Source organism: Monodelphis domestica, chromosome 3 (genome assembly GCF_027887165.1).
Source record: "Monodelphis domestica isolate mMonDom1 chromosome 3, mMonDom1.pri, whole genome shotgun sequence".
NCBI classification, from domain to species: domain Eukaryota; kingdom Metazoa; phylum Chordata; class Mammalia; order Didelphimorphia; family Didelphidae; genus Monodelphis; species Monodelphis domestica.
The window spans coordinates 108,336,717-108,353,350 of record NC_077229.1 but is presented as its reverse complement, the minus strand read 5'-3'; the positions used below and the strand labels follow the sequence as shown (position 1 = coordinate 108,353,350).

At 43.9% G+C, this 16,634-nt stretch overlaps 1 protein-coding gene across 4 annotated transcripts in view; it reads right to left on the bottom strand.

Annotated features, from left to right (window-relative positions):
• Window positions 1–294: 294 nt before the first annotated feature.
• TSNARE1 (t-SNARE domain containing 1) overlaps window positions 295–16,634 on the bottom strand; it is a 298,847-nt gene continuing 282,507 nt past the window's right edge. For 3 of the 4 annotated variants that reach the window (XM_016431917.2, XM_056820748.1, XM_007488404.3), the window contains 2 exons: window positions 8,327–8,812; window positions 295–1,897 (listed from right to left, as the gene is read on the bottom strand). In XM_016431917.2, coding sequence (XP_016287403.1) covers window positions 1,293–1,897; window positions 8,327–8,812 — 1,091 coding nt within the window. In that variant the 3' untranslated portion in view covers window positions 295–1,292. The remainder of the gene's footprint in view (window positions 1,898–8,326; window positions 8,813–16,634) is intronic. The other variant, XM_056820747.1, reaches the window with a different exon arrangement.

The window sequence follows — 16,634 nt, the reverse complement described above, 5'->3', positions numbered from 1 at the left end:
AGTTCTGGTTCTGGCTCCGACACTTGCTATGTGACTTTCCCACAAGTCAAGGGACTTCTCTGGGCCACAGCATCTTCCTTAGTCAACTGAAAAAGAGGATTCCTATTTTGTTTCTTCACAGAACAGCTGAGAGATCAAAGGAGATAGTGGATATGATTTGTTTAGGTTAAAAAAAGAGAGGGCTTGACCACTATTAGTGTAAATAACAATAATGTCAGCTATAATAATAAGTGGTTCCTTTCTGGGAAATAGAGCTCAAACTTCCAGCCACCAGGAAAAAAAACCAATAATTAGTTTTTGCTTTTTTCATTTATTCATAGTTACCATCATTACCATCACCATCATTATTTTTTTTAAAAATTGTTTTATGCTTATGTAAGAAAAATATCTTTCACAATAAAAACCAAGAGGTATAAAGTAGCTCCTGATCCCTACAGGCAGCACCAAAGAACAAATAGAGTATTAGCTGGTTTTAAGTGGAGATATAAAAACAGACCTAGAAACAGAAATTCCTCTGGGATGACGGAATCTCTTCTGGTCTGGGCAGAACCTAAGGGAGGAAGGAGCCCAGACCTAGGTAGTAATAGGCCTGAAATGAGGAGAAGCTGCCCAGAACTATTCAAATTTTTGTTTGAGTTGCAGGTGACTTTTGCCTTGATTAAGTCCACCAGGAGAACTTTGAGGAGCACTTTTAGAACTGATCAGAGTTCAAATTCCAGACTCTGGTTGGCTCAGACATCTATAGTTATGAAGCTAATTTGTTTCATGATTTCCCAGGAGGACCTTTCTGCCCTGGCATTCCCAGGATGTTGAGTCTCTTGTGCTCTTCCTCTTTCAGGCTCTGGGGTTTGCTTCCCTGTCTGATCTGAACAGTTTAGAAGGGAAAGTCAGGAAATAGGAGACCTTGACCTCACTTTCTCCTGTGACTAGATCTCCCTCTGCTCTGCTCTGCTCTCTTTAGGTCAATTCCCCCATTCCACCCTGTCTCTGTGACCCCTTAGAAATGCAGGGCTGGCACCTGGGAGACAGGCAGGCAAGCACTTACCTACCTAGAACTCTTTGATAATTTCTGCCCCCATAGAATCTTTTTTTTTTTTTGGTCCAACTTCTCCTCGACTGGCTCCTGACTTCCCTATCTCAGAGCCCCCACTCTTCTTCACAAGCAGGACAGCAGGAGAAGACAATGAGTCATAGTCTTAGATTTCCTTCTGAACTCTCAAGATCATTTGGGGGAAAAATCGTTTTTCCTGTTGGTCTCAGTAGACTGGTTCCCGACCAGCGAGGTACTTGTCCTAAATTTCTTCCTCTACCTTCAAGATCATCCCGGAGAAGACATCAAGGCCTGCAGAGGGGCTGCCCGAGTCCCCCACTGGCACTCGAGAGGGCCCGCGACCACTAGCAGAGGCCAAGGGGCTGTCCTGGATGAGGTGGGCCGCCCCCTGGGCAGGCGGATGTGCCTCCACCAGCCTTTCAAGGGTCCGATTGAGGGCCTCCACCCCGTCGGCCAGCCGCTGGCTCTGTTCTGCCAGACGCTCCAGGAGGACATTCTGCTGGGTCATCAGGGAGCTCTGCTGCTGGTACCAGGAGGAGAGGAGGGCTCCCTGCTGGAGATGGGCATCCATCAGCTGCTGCTCAAACTCTGAGATTTCAGCTTTGGGTTTGCTGGTGGGGGGGGCCAACAGCGCTGACGCCTGCAGGGCGGGCCTCCATCCACTGCTGCCCCCATAGTTGGCCCCCAGAAGGGCTGCTGCGGGGGAGGTAGGGGGAGAGGGGGAGGAGACTGAGGTGTGGAGGACTCCCCGAAGGTCCAAGGGGTCAGATTCTGCCAGGCCTGGAGTGTCCATATTCCGCAGGGGCATCCAGAGGCAGCTGGGCACTTCTTCCTCTTCATCAGCTGCTGGAGGGAAGACACAACATATCAGAAGTTATGGGACACAAAAGAGAAATGAAGTCTGGGTAGGTAACATCAGGGAAGGTCCAGGCCTCAGCCAGATATTAACTGGGCAGTCTATAGACAAGTTATAGAGCACAAGTAAGGGGTCTGGATTTAGATAGAAGGATAAAACATTCAGTAAGTGCTTGCTATGAGCCAGAGACACTTAGGTGGTATGCTGCAATCGAAATCATGAACTTCATGAGTTCAAATCCATGTGACTCTGGAAAAGTCACTTAACATAATTGGCCTCAGTTTCCTCATCTGTAAAATAACTGGTGGAAGGAATGACAAACCACTTCAGTATCTTTGCTAAGAAAACCCCAAAAGGGACAGGAAAAGTTGGACATCCCTGAAAAACAGCTGAACCACAACGGGCCAAGGATGGTGCTAAGCATTCAGGATATGAACATAAGAAAGCAAGATAGCACCTAACCTAGAGTGCTTATATCCTATTGGTGGAAGAGAACACATCAAAGAGGGCTGGAATGCTTTCCTTCCTCTTTCTGTCCCTAAGAGCCCCAGGCTGCCTCCAAGGCTCAAGGGCCACTTTCTCCAACACTCTCCTCACTTCCCCAATGGTCAGGGCTTCCTCCTTTCTCTCCAGATTTATTTTACACCTCATTTTCTATAGGTTATTTCCCCCATTTGGTTGTGAGCTCCTTAAAGTCAAGGACTTTTTTTTTGTCTTTCTTTGTATCTCCAGTACTAAGTATAGTGCCTGGTACACAGTCAGCGATTAATAAGTGTTTACTGACTATCAATGAAAAACTGTATTCCTCTAATAGAATGCAAGTTCCCCATGGACAGGGGCTGCCTTACTTCTGCCTAGCACAGTGCCTGGCACAAAGCTGGTACTTAATAAATGTCTGTTGGTTGACTGACCTAAGGCCAAACGAAGCCACACAACCAGAAGCAAACACCCATGTCTGCCTGCAGAAATCACCCATGTTGTTGTAGCGCCATTTCAATGAAGTCAACTCTTTATGACTGCATTTGGACTTTTCTTGGCCAAGATTCCCGGAGTGGTTTGTCATTTCCTTCTCCTGCTCATTTTACAGATGAGGAAGCTGAAGATCAGAGAAGTTAAAGGATTTGCCTGAGGTCACACAGCTCACAAGCTGAGAAGCAGAACGGGAACCCTGGGTCTCACAAGGCTGTGCTCTTTCCCCTAAATGACCCTGCTTCTAGGTAAGGAAGCAGAAACACGAGCAAGCTGTGCCCCAATGCCAGCACAAGCAGACGACACGCACCCGTGCCCTAATGCTCTCTCTCTACACAATGAAGGGGGTCGGAGAGCCAGCCGAGAAAATGGCTTTGCTTTGTCTGACAGCAGAGGCTGAGTTGTGTCTGGGGAAAACAAAAGCCCAGTAGAGAACATATTGGATTTTTGCTTCCCCCCCCTAATCCAATCCACTTGTTACAAGCACTTAAACAGCTGTAATGATTTCTCTTACAATTCCCCAGCCAGGAAGGCAAAGAGCTTAAAATGAACCCTTCTCCCCCGACCCCCTTCCACTCCAAACCCAATGGAGTGTGTGCTTACACATATATTTATGCATACATATGGTGGTTTAGCTGTTATTTTTTTTCCAGGCAATACCAAGGAAAAGGGCCTCATGTTGGGTTTCCTTTAGCCTAGCATCATGCATTAGCCTTGTGACCTTCACCCAGATGTGAATGTTTAACAACCAGCTCTCCACAGGGAAAAAAAAAAAGAAGTATACACGACCCATTTTCAAGTTTAATCTTCATTATTAACATTTTCCTAAGTCTAGAAAACCAAGAGTTAATTGAGTCCTGATCTATGTTTGATGATTTCCACGGTATATATGCTCACGCTGAAAATTTAACTATCAGCTCTCATGAGGCAATTCAAGCAAGTTCCAGCACATCATCACCTTAATGCCTCTCCACCTCAGTTTCATTATACTGAAAATGTGGATAATTAGACTTGTATTACTATTGTTCTAGAGGTCAAACGAGAGAATTGCACTTTGTAAAGTATGCTACAGAAGCCCGTCTATCTTGCCATTTGGCTGGTTGTAGAAAGTGATTTTGCCTTAAGCCGTCTGAGATTGATCCAGGGTTGATGGACCCTAACCATTCTGCCTTAACAGCTTCTGTGCTCCACCGTGCTTTAATGTTGCCTTCAAAACTACAGTAACTTTAAACAATACAAAGTAATTGCAGAATAGAGACCCACTCACTCACGCTAAGAAAAAGCCAGGGATTGGATGTCAGCGTCCGCCTTAGCGCGGAGATCAGAAGCCCACGAATCCCTTCAGACAACATTTAAACCGGGCCTTAGAGTTGGCAAAGCCCATTACTGGCATGATCATGTTCGAGAGGCTGCGAACAGATTAGGATCTCGGCATGAGGAACCCTGAGGCTCAGAGCGGGAAACCATAGTCTTAGGGTCTCACACCAGTTCACATCTCTGCCTCTGGGAATCTGAGTCTATTATATTGTGACTGCTCAGCCTGCAGTCTATACGGGTGTCTAGACAGAACCGTAAAACCATGAAATCAGCCAGAACCAAGACAACACAGGTCGGCTGGTTTGGCCTCTCTGAGTACAAACTGCTCCTGCTCTTTTGGGTGGGTTGGCAGAAGGAGGGCTGCATGGCAGAGCTGGAAAGAATCCTAGAACATAGAATGTCAGATGGAAGATCTTGGAACATAGACTAAGGAACAGAAGAGCTAGAAGGAATCTTAGAACACAGAAGACTGAGAGGCAGAACTTAGAACATAGATTATCAAATGTCAGAGCTTAGAACATTGAACACAGAATGTCTGAGCTGGAAGGAACCTTTGAGGTCAGAAATAGCAACACTTTAAAGAATGGCAGAGCTAGAAGGACTCTTGGAACACTAAACACAGATACAAATTTTATATCACAGCACATTCTGCTGAATAATAGAATGTGGAATCTAGAATGGCAGAGCTAGTAGAAACACTGGGATGCGGCATATTTGGATGATGGCAGAGCTGCAAGGAGCCTTGGAATGAAGACTTTAGGATACAAAATGTCAGGGCTGATAGGAACTTTGGAATATTTGATATAGGAAGGCCAAACTGGGGCATGCCTTGAAACACAGCACACAGAATGTCGGAGCTGGAAGGGATCTTAGAGGACATCTAGTCTAATCCCTGCATTTAACAGATTAAGAAACTGAGATCCAGAGAGGGCACATATTTTCCTAAAACCAGACAGCTGATGGGGGAGCAGGAATGAGAACATAGGTCTCCTGACTCTCAGACTCCTGAAAATCACGTCTCTTCTGTAGACCTCAGATTTGCCCCTGTAATATGGAGACAATAATCCTTGAGATTTTCCCTTGGAGGTAGGCTATGAGGGATAACAGTGAGACAGGACAATGGGGGTTGAGTCTGTACAAGAAGGGCAGTGACATCTCTATCGGTGTTCTCTCATCTCTACAGTGGGAGTCAATAAGGAAGCCATTCGATGGCCTTTCAATTGTTTTTCTTCCAAGTGAACTTCATTAGCTGTCATCCTGAGTGGATTGATCAGGGATTCTTTTATGTGAAAGGGTGAAATGAGTGTCCTTCTGGTATCCTTTGGGGAGAAGAGGCTGAACGGAGCTGTAATGTGATGTGTATGGGTGATGTAGCATCTTTGTCCCAGGGGCAGGAATGCTCTGATGATGTATTGACATGAGCACACCAGGAAAACAAAACAGCACAGCTACAGACTCATGGTATATGACAGATGTGCTTGAGGGGTCATTGGGCATTATGCTTATTATTCCTACTTTTTGGATGAGAAAACTGAGGTGTGGAAAGGATCAGTGATTTGTCCAGTGACATAGAACTAATGTATATCAGAGGTTTGAACCCATGTCTTCTTGACTCTGGGACCAACAGCAATTTCTATGACTCAGGCCCTCTCTAGAATGTCAAAGGCATTTGAGTTTGGGAGCCCAAAGGACTAGAAAGATGGAGCTGCCCTAGACAGAAATGGGGAAATTTGGTTGGGTTTAGGAAGATAAGATGATAAAAATCCATTTTAGAAATGTTGATTTAGGGACCAGTTGGATGGCTCAGTGGATTGAGAGACAGGCCCAGAGATGGGAGGTCCTAGGTTCAAATTTGGTCTCAGATACTTCCTAGCTATGTGACCCTGGACAAGTCACTAAACCCCTATTGCCTAGTTCTTACAATTCTTCTGTCTTGGAACAGTATTGGTTCGAAGACAGAAGGTAGGGTTTTAAAAAAAAGAAATGTTGATTTAAAAGGAAGATTTAGAATCATCAGTCATCTGTTGGTAGAGTTTCAATGGATATCTGGGAAATCAATTCGAGTAGGTACATACATTTGAGATGAAAAGGCCTGCCTTCACAGATAGCCACGGTATTCTATCAGAACAGGAATAGTCTCTTAGTTCAACTTTGTTACAGTGCTGAGAGCCCCTCAAAGGGCCCTTACTACTGGCAAAGGAGCTGTCCTACAGGGTCCCCCCCCCTTCTTCTGGGGTCTGTTTGTCTGGTTTCCCTCTACCCCACTCTAAATTATCCCAAATGGGGAAAAGAAGGAAAGCCCAGGATCAGTTCCCCTTATTTTGCAGAGAAGAAAATTTGAGGGCCAAAAGGGAGCGGTGACTTATCTAAGGTCACCCAATGAATTAACGGTAGGGCTGGGATGTCCAATTCTAAATCCAATAGCCCCTTAATTCTGCCTTATTAACTCCAGCCACAGTTTTACAGGATGCTAGAGCTATTAGCCATTTGAAGTCAGTGGTTCATTTTTTCTATCACACTATATCCTTCCTTCCTTTCTCACCCAAGCCCCTTGAATAAATCATTTCATTATATTCTCTCTCACTTTTTTTTAAATTCAAAGATGAGGCACACATATATACCAGCTCATATACATTCCCAAATGAATGATGATCACCAAAACATATACACAAAAACATGTGTGTATAAATATGTTTACAGAGTCATACACACACATAGAACCTGGAAGGGTTGGGGAGGTAGAGAAGGAAGACCAGAGATATTAGCTGGAATTGATTCACCAGCATCTTCTGTCCAGATGGGAATGAAGACCTGCAGAGAACAGTGGTGATTAAGAGAAAAGAAAAATTGGTCAATGCCCACATTATACACCTGGTAATTATACAGCTGGGTGCATGGGAAGGTGGGGGAGGGGGGAGGGATAAAGCTAAGGAAGAAAGGAAGGGCAGGAAAGAGGGAAGATAGTGGGAGAGGAAAGAGAGGGAGGAAAAATAGGGAAAGAGAAGGAAAGATAAGAAATAAGGAATGGGACAGCTAGGTGGCTCAGTGGATTGGGAGCCAGGTCTAGAGATAGGAGGTGACTACTTTGAGTCACTTAATCCCCACTGTTTAGTATTTATTGCTTGTCTGCTTGAAACCCATACATAGTATTGATTCTAAGATGTAAGGGAAAAAGGGAGAAAGATAGGAAGAAAGGTAGAGAAAGAAAGGGAGAGAGAAAGAAAGGGAGAGAGAAAGAAAGAGAGAGAGAAAGAAAGAGAGAGAGAGAAAGAAAGAAAGAAAGAAAGAAAGAAAGAAAGAAAGAAAGAAAGAAAGAAAGAAAGAAAGAAAGAAAGGAAGGAAGGAAGGAAGGAAGGAAGGAAGGAAGGAAGGAAGGAAGGAAGGAAGGAAGGAAGGAAGGAAGGAAGGAAGGAAGGAAGGAAGGAAGGAAGGAAGGAAGGAAGGAAGGAAGGAAGGAAGGAAGGAAGGAAGGAAGGAAGGAAGGAAGGAAGGAAGGAAGGAAGGAAGGAAGGAAGAATCTGAGAGCTAGGTAGGACTTCATTTGTTATCTAACTTAGCATGTCTTTATGAGACCTACTAGGGGTGTACCTTAGATATAACAATGGTCTTTGTCTTTACCAGAGATAATTTCTCATTAACTGCTTTCAGAAAGCCACTGATTTATTGAGGAAGACACAATGCTCCTGCTTTCAGTACTCCTCCAGTCTTTGCATGAATCTTGCAACATCAGAGCTTGGAGAGATTGTAGTGATGACCTAATCTGATTTCTTCATTTTAGAAGAGGACCCTGAGGTCTTAGGACTTTTCAGAGCTATTTTCTCCTCTACCTCCACCCAGTGTCTTCTTCTGTGTGACCCTGAGTAAGTTCCTTATCCTGTTTGCCTTGATTTTCTCACCTATAAAATGGGGATGATAATAGCACCAACCTCCTAGGGTTGCAGCAAAGATTGAATGACATAATATTTGTCAAATACTTATTGTGGTGCCTGGCATACAGTAAGCACCATATATCATCATCATCATCATCATCATCATCATCATCATCATCATCATCATCATCATCATCATCATCATCATCATCATCACTTTGAAGTCTGCCCAGTGAAAGCTGAGGTAGAGGAGAGTAAACTTACTTGGCATGGACTCGGCTCCTTGGCTTTCACCTTGGATGTTATGGGCAGAGAAGGTCTCAGCTACCATGCGTTCCACAGGGGTGAGGACTAGGGCCTGGGCCTGCCCACCCTCAGTTGAGGCTCTCTGCTGTTCCCCCAGCTTTTTTCTCACAACACCCCGAAGGTCCCTCCACTTGTGTTTCAGGTCTCCCATGTCCCGCCGGCAGTACCCCAGTGCATTGACAGCTTGCAGGATCTTGTTCCACACACGGTGCTTCTTGGCTGGTGTGCCCCGGAGTGCCCCAAAGAGTAGCTGGTAATGTCGTGTGACCTTTTGCACCAGTACCTCTGTTTCCTGAGGACTAAAGTTTGGTTTTCGGGTCTTGGTGCGTGAGTGATGGCCTGGCTGTGGGGGTGTGGAACCAGGTCCATCCGCTAACAAAGGGGTAGCCACTGCAGAGTCTGGACTGGGGCTCCTCTTGCATGTTAACACATTGATGTTGGACCCTAAAAAGAAACCAGAGTTAGGGTATGGTATGAGTATGGATTCTGGGGGCAAGGGCTCTTGTAGGAAAGGATTAGCACCTGGAATGCATGAAGACTCCCCTCTCTGTCATTTGGTAATGCATCTGTAGCTCCCCTCTCCTGGCTCTCCTGCAACCTTTTGCTCCTAGGTGGTTTCCAGCTGGTCAGCCATTTGGGCCCAGACCACCAGACCTGTCATTCACTTTTCTATCATGTCATGTCTCCTTCTCTTTTCAACCAAACATCTTAGAGGAAAAAAGCCAAAAAGACATTACCTTTTTTCTTCCCACTGTTCTTTATTTTTTAAATCAAAATATATTCTTTTTAATTTCAGGGCTGCCTTCTCTCCTTCCTAACTCTCCTCTCTCCCCCGCCAAAGAAAAAGAAGAAACACAAAACCCCTATTACCTATTATAAACATGTATATTCAAGAAAAAATATTCTAGCACTGGTTATATTCCCCAAAATATGTCTCCATCTATACTCTGAGCCCACCAACCAGGAGGTGGATAGCATGTTTTATCATGAACCCTCTTAAATTGGATCTTTGTGGTGATCATAGTTTCCAAGTCTTTCAAAGTTGTTTATATTTATAATGTAGTCCTTGCATAAATCTTCTCTTGGTTCTGTTCACTTTACTTTGCATCAGTTCATACAAATTCTTCCCAGGTTTCTCTAAAACCACTCCTTCATCATTTCTTACAACATAACAGTATTTCTCATTCTCCTCTAAACTTTCTGCCACCTGGTTTCCAGGCTTTTCATATTCAACTCAAACTGTTCTCCAAGATTATCAGTGTTCTCTTAACTACCAAATATAATGGCTTTTCTCAGTCCTTCCTGATCTATATGAATATTTATCATTGTTGACTACTCTTTCCTGAATATGTATTTTTTCTGAGTTTTCCTGACATTGGTCTTTCCTAGCTTTCTGCCTACCTTTCTAACCTATTCCTTTTATCTTCCCTTTGCTATATTATTATCTATGTCACACAATTAAACTAAGGGCACACTTCAAGGCTATCTCTAGATACTCTTTTCCCTCTAATATAACTTACAGGGTGACTTCATTAGCTTCTATAGGTTCAGTATCATGTCTTCCACATATATCTATGCTTATCTATCTTACATAGATCTGTAGATCGATCGATCTATCTATCTATCTATCTATCTATCTATCTATCTATCTATCTCTACTCCTACTCTCTCCCAAGCTCTAGTCACACATCGCCAACTCCTCCTAAACTTGGGGTGTCCAAAACAGAATTAGTTACATTTTTCTCTAAACCCACTTCTCTGTTAAACTTATATATTGCAGAAGAAGGCATGAACATCCTTCCTACCACCCAGGTTTACAACCTCAGTATCATCCTTGATTCCTCAAGTTCATACATCCCACATCTCTAACCAAGTGCCAGTTTTTGCTTTTTTATATCCATGACATCTTTCTCCCCTCTCTGCCCTTATATAGACCTTACCCTAGTTCAGGCCCTTATTACCTTTTTCTGGACTATAGCAATAGCCTTCAATTTGGGTTCCTTGCCTCAAATCTCTTCCTACTCTAATTCATCCTCCAAACAAACAGTAAAGGGATTTCTTTAAAGCTCAAAGGTCTGATCCTGTTACACAACCTCCCTCCCACACATGTGATCTCAAACACCACTGGCCTTGTATTACCCTGAGGCTCAAATATAAAATCCTCCATTTGGCATTTTAAAGTCTTTCACAACCAGGCCCCTTCCTATCTCTCTCTACCTCTTCTCACAACTTGCATTCCTCCATATTTTCTATGGTTTAACATACTGGACTACTTGCTCTTCTTTGTACATGTCATTCTATCTCCTTCTTTCTCTGTACTGGCTGTTTTCCTTGCCTGTCGTGTACTCCCTCTTTTCCTCTGCCCCTAGGGATCTCTTATTTATTTTCAGCATTTAACTCAGGGGCCACCTTCTGAAGGAAGTTTTCCCTGGTTCCACCATATGTGTCTTGTATATATCAATACATATGTCAAAAGGGAAATAAAATTAGGGGAAGAGAGGCTAGATGATCTCTAAATACTAAGACTCAGATATGATTTGGAATAGCAGAGAGAAATCCAACATTCATGAAATTAATCTTTCATAGAATAGAATCAAAGGTTTAGGGCTCATAATGAATTTCCAGGTCATCTTGTCCAATTCCCACATTTTATAGCTGAAGAAAGTAAGGATGAAAGAAGATATAACTCTTGACCACGGCTATAGAAGGCAACGAGCAAGAGAATTGCAATTTAAACTGATGTTCTGGACCAAAGTATCTTTTCAATTGTTCCAGGTTCTGGAAGGACATTTAACATTAAGCATTAATGTTATTACCATTATTATTATAAATTGTTATAAACATTAAATATTTGTTGAGTGTTATTTTGTTCATTGTGATAATAAGTGTATAAGGACAACAGCTGGATGGTTCGATGGATAGAAAGCCAGCCTGGAGAAATGAGGTCCTGAAACCAAATCTGGCCTCGGATATCTCCTAGCTGTGTGATTTTGGGCCTAGCCTTTACTGCTCTTTTGCTTTGGAACCAATTCTGAGTAACATTTCTGAGGCAGAAGGTAAGGATTTTTTAAAAAAAAGTTTATCATGACAGCACAGGCTGGGCCCAGGTGACCAGGGGAATGTAAACAGGAAGAAATCCCTGAGGAACCATGTCTCATGGTTCTCAAAATTGACCACAAGGCATTCTCTTAGCTTTCATCTCTATCATGAAACAGTCCTTTATTACCACCAGCTTGGATGATGAGGGCTGCAAGAACTCAGAGAGACCCATAAACCCACAGCTAGGTGGTACTTAAGGGGGCTGACCTGGAAGCAGGAGGACCAGACCTGAGTTCAAATCCAGCCTTAGATTTTCACTATATGGGTGACTGAGAAAAATCACTTGACCCATATTTCCCTGTTTGCTTATCTACATAATGAGGATAATAATTGCATTGACTTCTCAGGATAACAGCAAAGATCAAATGAGATATTTATAAAACATTTAGAACATTGCCTGGCAGATAACAGATATTTAATAAAGACTTACTTCCTTTCTTCCTTCCACACAACAGGTCAGTGATTTAGCTCTTAGAAAGGCCTGGAATGACCTCATTAGCCCAAATAAAGGAGTCCCATTCTTGGTCACTGCCATGAACTATTTGTTATATGGGCTCTCCTCCAAGATCTTATTTGCAAACATTCCAGTCCTGCCTGGACAACAAGCTGTCTGCCAAGGGACCACTCACTGGAAGCTCAACCGAGAAATGGAACCAGTTCAGAGACGCAGTGAAGGAAACATCAAAGGCAGTCCTAGGTCCAAAACAACGCAACCACCAGGACTGGTTGGACAAGAACAACACTGCTATTGAAGACCTATTGAGCAAGAAGAACAAAGCCTTTATGGAGTGGCAAAATAACCCAAACTCTGCTCCTAAAAAGGACAGATTCAAGTCTCTCCAAGCCACGGCGCAGCGTGAGATCAGGAAGATGCAAGACCGATGGTGGGAAAAAAGGCAGAAGAAATCCAGCAGTTTGCTGATATGAAAAACTACAAACAATTTTTCAGTGCCCTCAAGACTGTCTATGGGCCATCAAAACCCACCACCACTCCCTTGCTATCCTTTGATGGTGACACTCTCATAAAAGATAAAAAAGGCATCAGCAACAGGTGGAAAGAACACTTCAGTCAGCTTCTCAACTGATCCTCTTCAGTCGACCAAAGCGCCCTTGACCAGATCCCCCAAAACCTCTCCATTGAACAACTTGACATCCCTCCTTCAATAAAGGAAGTCCAAAAAGCCATTAAACAAATGAGTGCAGGCAAGGCACCCGGTAAAGATGGGATCCCAACCGAGGTGTACAAGGCCTTAAATGGAAAGGCGCTCCAGGCATTCCACATAGTACTGACCAGCATATGGGAAGAGGAAGACATGCCCCCAGAACTCAGAGATGCCTCCATCGTAGCCCTATACAAGAACAAAGGCTCACGAGCAGCCTGTGACAACTACAGAGGCATCTCACTACTCTCCACTGCCGGAAAGATCTTCGCCCGTGTTATACTCAACAGACTCCTGTCATCTGTTTCAGAGCGGAACCTGCCTGAATCACAATGTGGCTTCTGACCAGATCGCAGCACCATCGACATGGTCTTCACGGTGAGGCAAATGCAGGAAAAATGCCTTGAGCAGAACCTGAGTCTCTACATTGTCTTCATAGACCTGACAAAGGCGTTCAACACAGTGAACAGGGAAGCATTGTGGGTGATCCTCAGCAAGCTCGGTTGCCCAGCAAAATTCGTCAAACTGATCCAGCTCTTTCATGTCGACATGACAGGGGAAGTCCTATCTGGTGGAGAGGCTTCCAATTGCTTCAACATCTCCAATGGTGTGAAACAAGGCTGTGTCCTCGCTCCGGTACTATTCAACCTATTTTTCACCCAAGTATTAAGACATGCTGTGATCGATCTAGACCTGGGTGTCTACATCAAATACCAACTGGATGGCTCACTATTCGACCTTTGCCGCCTAACTGCAAAAACAAAGACAACAGAGAGACTCATCCTGGAAGCTCTCTTTGCAGATGACTGTGCTCTCATGGCCCACCAAGAAAATCATCTCCAAACCATTGTGGACAGGTTCTCCACTGCAACGAAACTGTTTGGCCTGACTATCAGCCTCAGCAAAACAGAGTTGCTGTTCCAACCTGCACCAGGGAGGCCAACGAACCAGCCATGCATTACAATTGATGGCATGCAGCTTTCTAACATCAATACTTTCAAGTACCTGGGCAGCACCATCGCCAATGACGGGTCCCTAGACCACGAGATCAATGCCAGGATCCAAAAGGCCAACCAGGCACTTGGGAGGCTGCGCTGCAAAGTCCTCCAACACAGAGGTGTAAGCCCTGCGACGAAGCTCAAAGTGTATAACGCAGTGGTCCTCAGCTCGCTCCTGTATGGTTGTGAAACATGGACACTGTACCGGAAGCACATGAAGCAGTTGGAGCAATTCCACCAACGCTCCCTCCGGTCAATCATGATGATCCAATGGCAAGACCGAATCACCAACCAGGAAGTCCCCGACAGAGCCAACTCCACCAGCATCGAAGTCATGGTCTTCAAAACCCAGCTACGATGGTCTGGACACATCATCCGCATGGACCCACAGCGAATACCAAGACAGGTATTCTATGGTGAATTGTCAGCTGGACTCAGGAAACAAGGCCGACCAAAGAAAAGATTCATTCAAGGATCAGCTAAAGTCCAACTTGAAGTGGGCTGGCATTACACCAAAGCAATTAGAACTCGCTGCCTCTGACAGAAGCAGCTGGCAAACCCACATTAACCATGCCGCCACCACCTTTGAATATGAGCGACGTCGACGTCTTGCTGCTGCACGTGAACGCCGACACCAGGCCACAGCCGCACCTCCCGTAACAAATGGCATCCCATGCCCCATGTGCCACAAATTGTGTGCCTTAGCCTTTGGACTCCAAAGCCACATGAGGGTACACCGTAGATGAAACTGCACAAAGACAATAACCATTCTCGATCACCGAGAGACTACCACTATGGGCTCTCCTATATGGTGCTGTGGACAGGAAGAGCCCAAGTATGGGAGTCAGAGGACTTGGATTCTAATCTTGGTTCTGCTACAAACTCACTATGGGATCTTCGATAAGTTAATTCCACTCTCTGGAGTCCCTTAGTAAAATGGGATGATAATTCTTACACTATTTACCTCCTGGGGTCATAATAGAGAGGAATGTTTTTATAAACAATATAGTAGTACAGAAATGGAAATGATAATTATTCTTCCTGCTGCTATTATTACTATTATTAATTCATAATTTGGGACTGTTGGCAATACTATTGAAGCTGTGTGGAATAATAGATGCCCTGGCCTGGAAGGCAGGAGACTGAGGTATCAGACCCATCTCTGTCACCAAGTAATTCTCTGACCTTGAGTAGTTAACTTCCCCTGGGTTGCAGTTTCCTATTCTGTACAACAGAAGTAATAATCAGATTTGTTGAGCCCAGAAGAGTATTATGAGCCTCAAAAAAGGGAACAGATCGAAAACCTTCAATATTGAACTTTTAAAAATACTACATAAATATGAGCTCCTTTGATTTCAAATTGTGAAGTGAGGCTATCTTCCATTTACTTACCTTCTTTCTTTGGAATTGATGGCATATTGCCTCCCTCATTAGATTGTTAGCTACTTGAGGGCAGGAGCTATCTTTTACATTTCTTTGTGTCTCCAGCTCTGAGCACAGAGCCTGGCACACAACAGGCACACAACACACAAATGCTCGCTGTTGTTAACTCAGGCTTTGCTTAGTGAATCCACAACACAGGTGACAGAATGTGTAATGCACTGAAGACCAGGCATTTGGGCTTAAGGGACATGCCCAAGGTCACAAAGCTAGGAAGTATGTGGGGAAAATTTTCAGTTTTCCCCAGCTTTGCAACATACTTTTTTTCAGGAGCCTAGAGAAGCTATTTTGCTTCCGATCCCCAGTTTACCTGGCCCCCAAATAAGGACAACAATAATACATGCATTCCCCTTGCCCAGGGGGCCAATTATTCTGTGAGTTATCAGAAACCCTTTAGAAGAGAGGCCACTTGTATATAAACAAATATGGAGGGACAGATGGCAAGCTGCTCAGATAAGACAGACAAGTCTGGCAAGGTGATGAGAATATGTGGGGAACAAAGAACCAGAAGGGAGCTTAGAGATCATCTGGCTTTACAGATTGGGGAACTGAGTCTCATATAGGCTAAGTGATTTTTCTAAGATCAAACAGGAATTGATGTTGCCTAACTTCAAAACCATTTATATTTCTATTTGACGATGTCACATCTTATGCAATTATAGGAACGTTTGATGAAATGAATGAAATGTGTATCCCTGAACTCCGTAAGTCACAGAGGCTAGGGGCCCTCAGGCTCAAATACTTACTGGAGGTGGAAGGATGGGGAGGGAAGAACAAAGGATTTGGATTCTGGGGACCTAGTTTCCAATTCTACCTCTGCTTCTGTTTCACCTGGGTGGCCTTGGTGGAGTTATTTAATCTCTCCTGGCCTCAGTAATTCCATATGTCAAATAAAGGGTTTAGACTAGATGACCTTTTGAGTTCTTCCCAATCTATACCCATTATGAGCCCAGGTTAATCATAGAATGATGACTGTGCTGACATAGCCTGAGTTTCCTTTTATGGGAAGTTTCTCTTTCCCTAATTCAGTGTTCTCTAGAGGGAGAGAAAGATAAACAATCAAATGGGTTTGGCTGAATCAACCATTTTCCTCCAGGCATCTTCACAACAACCTATTCCATTTTTGAAACATTTTTAGCCTGTGGCTGTTAAGAGTACAACACAAAATGTCAGGCCAAGAGAGACCTTGGAACATGAATCATGGAACAACAGAGCTAGGAAGAAACCTTAGAGGTCATCTAGGCCAATCCTCTTATTTTATTCAAGGAGAACCTGATTCCCAAAGAGGGGAAGTGACAAAGCCAAAGTCATAGAATCAGCAGAAGAGAAGGACTTGAATCTAGGTTCCTAATTATCCAGGCTGGGCCTTATTTCACATCTCAGTCTTACCCATTTGCACAGCTTTGGAGGCTAAGATTTGGGTTTTCCATGTGCTTATTTTATTTATTCATAATTTCCCCCCTCAGAAGTCTCTGATTTACAAGACATTTGTCCAACCATTGCTTATTAGAGGCAAAGAGAAAGATAAGGCCAAGAAGGCAAGTTTTATGTGACCTCAGATCTATGGTT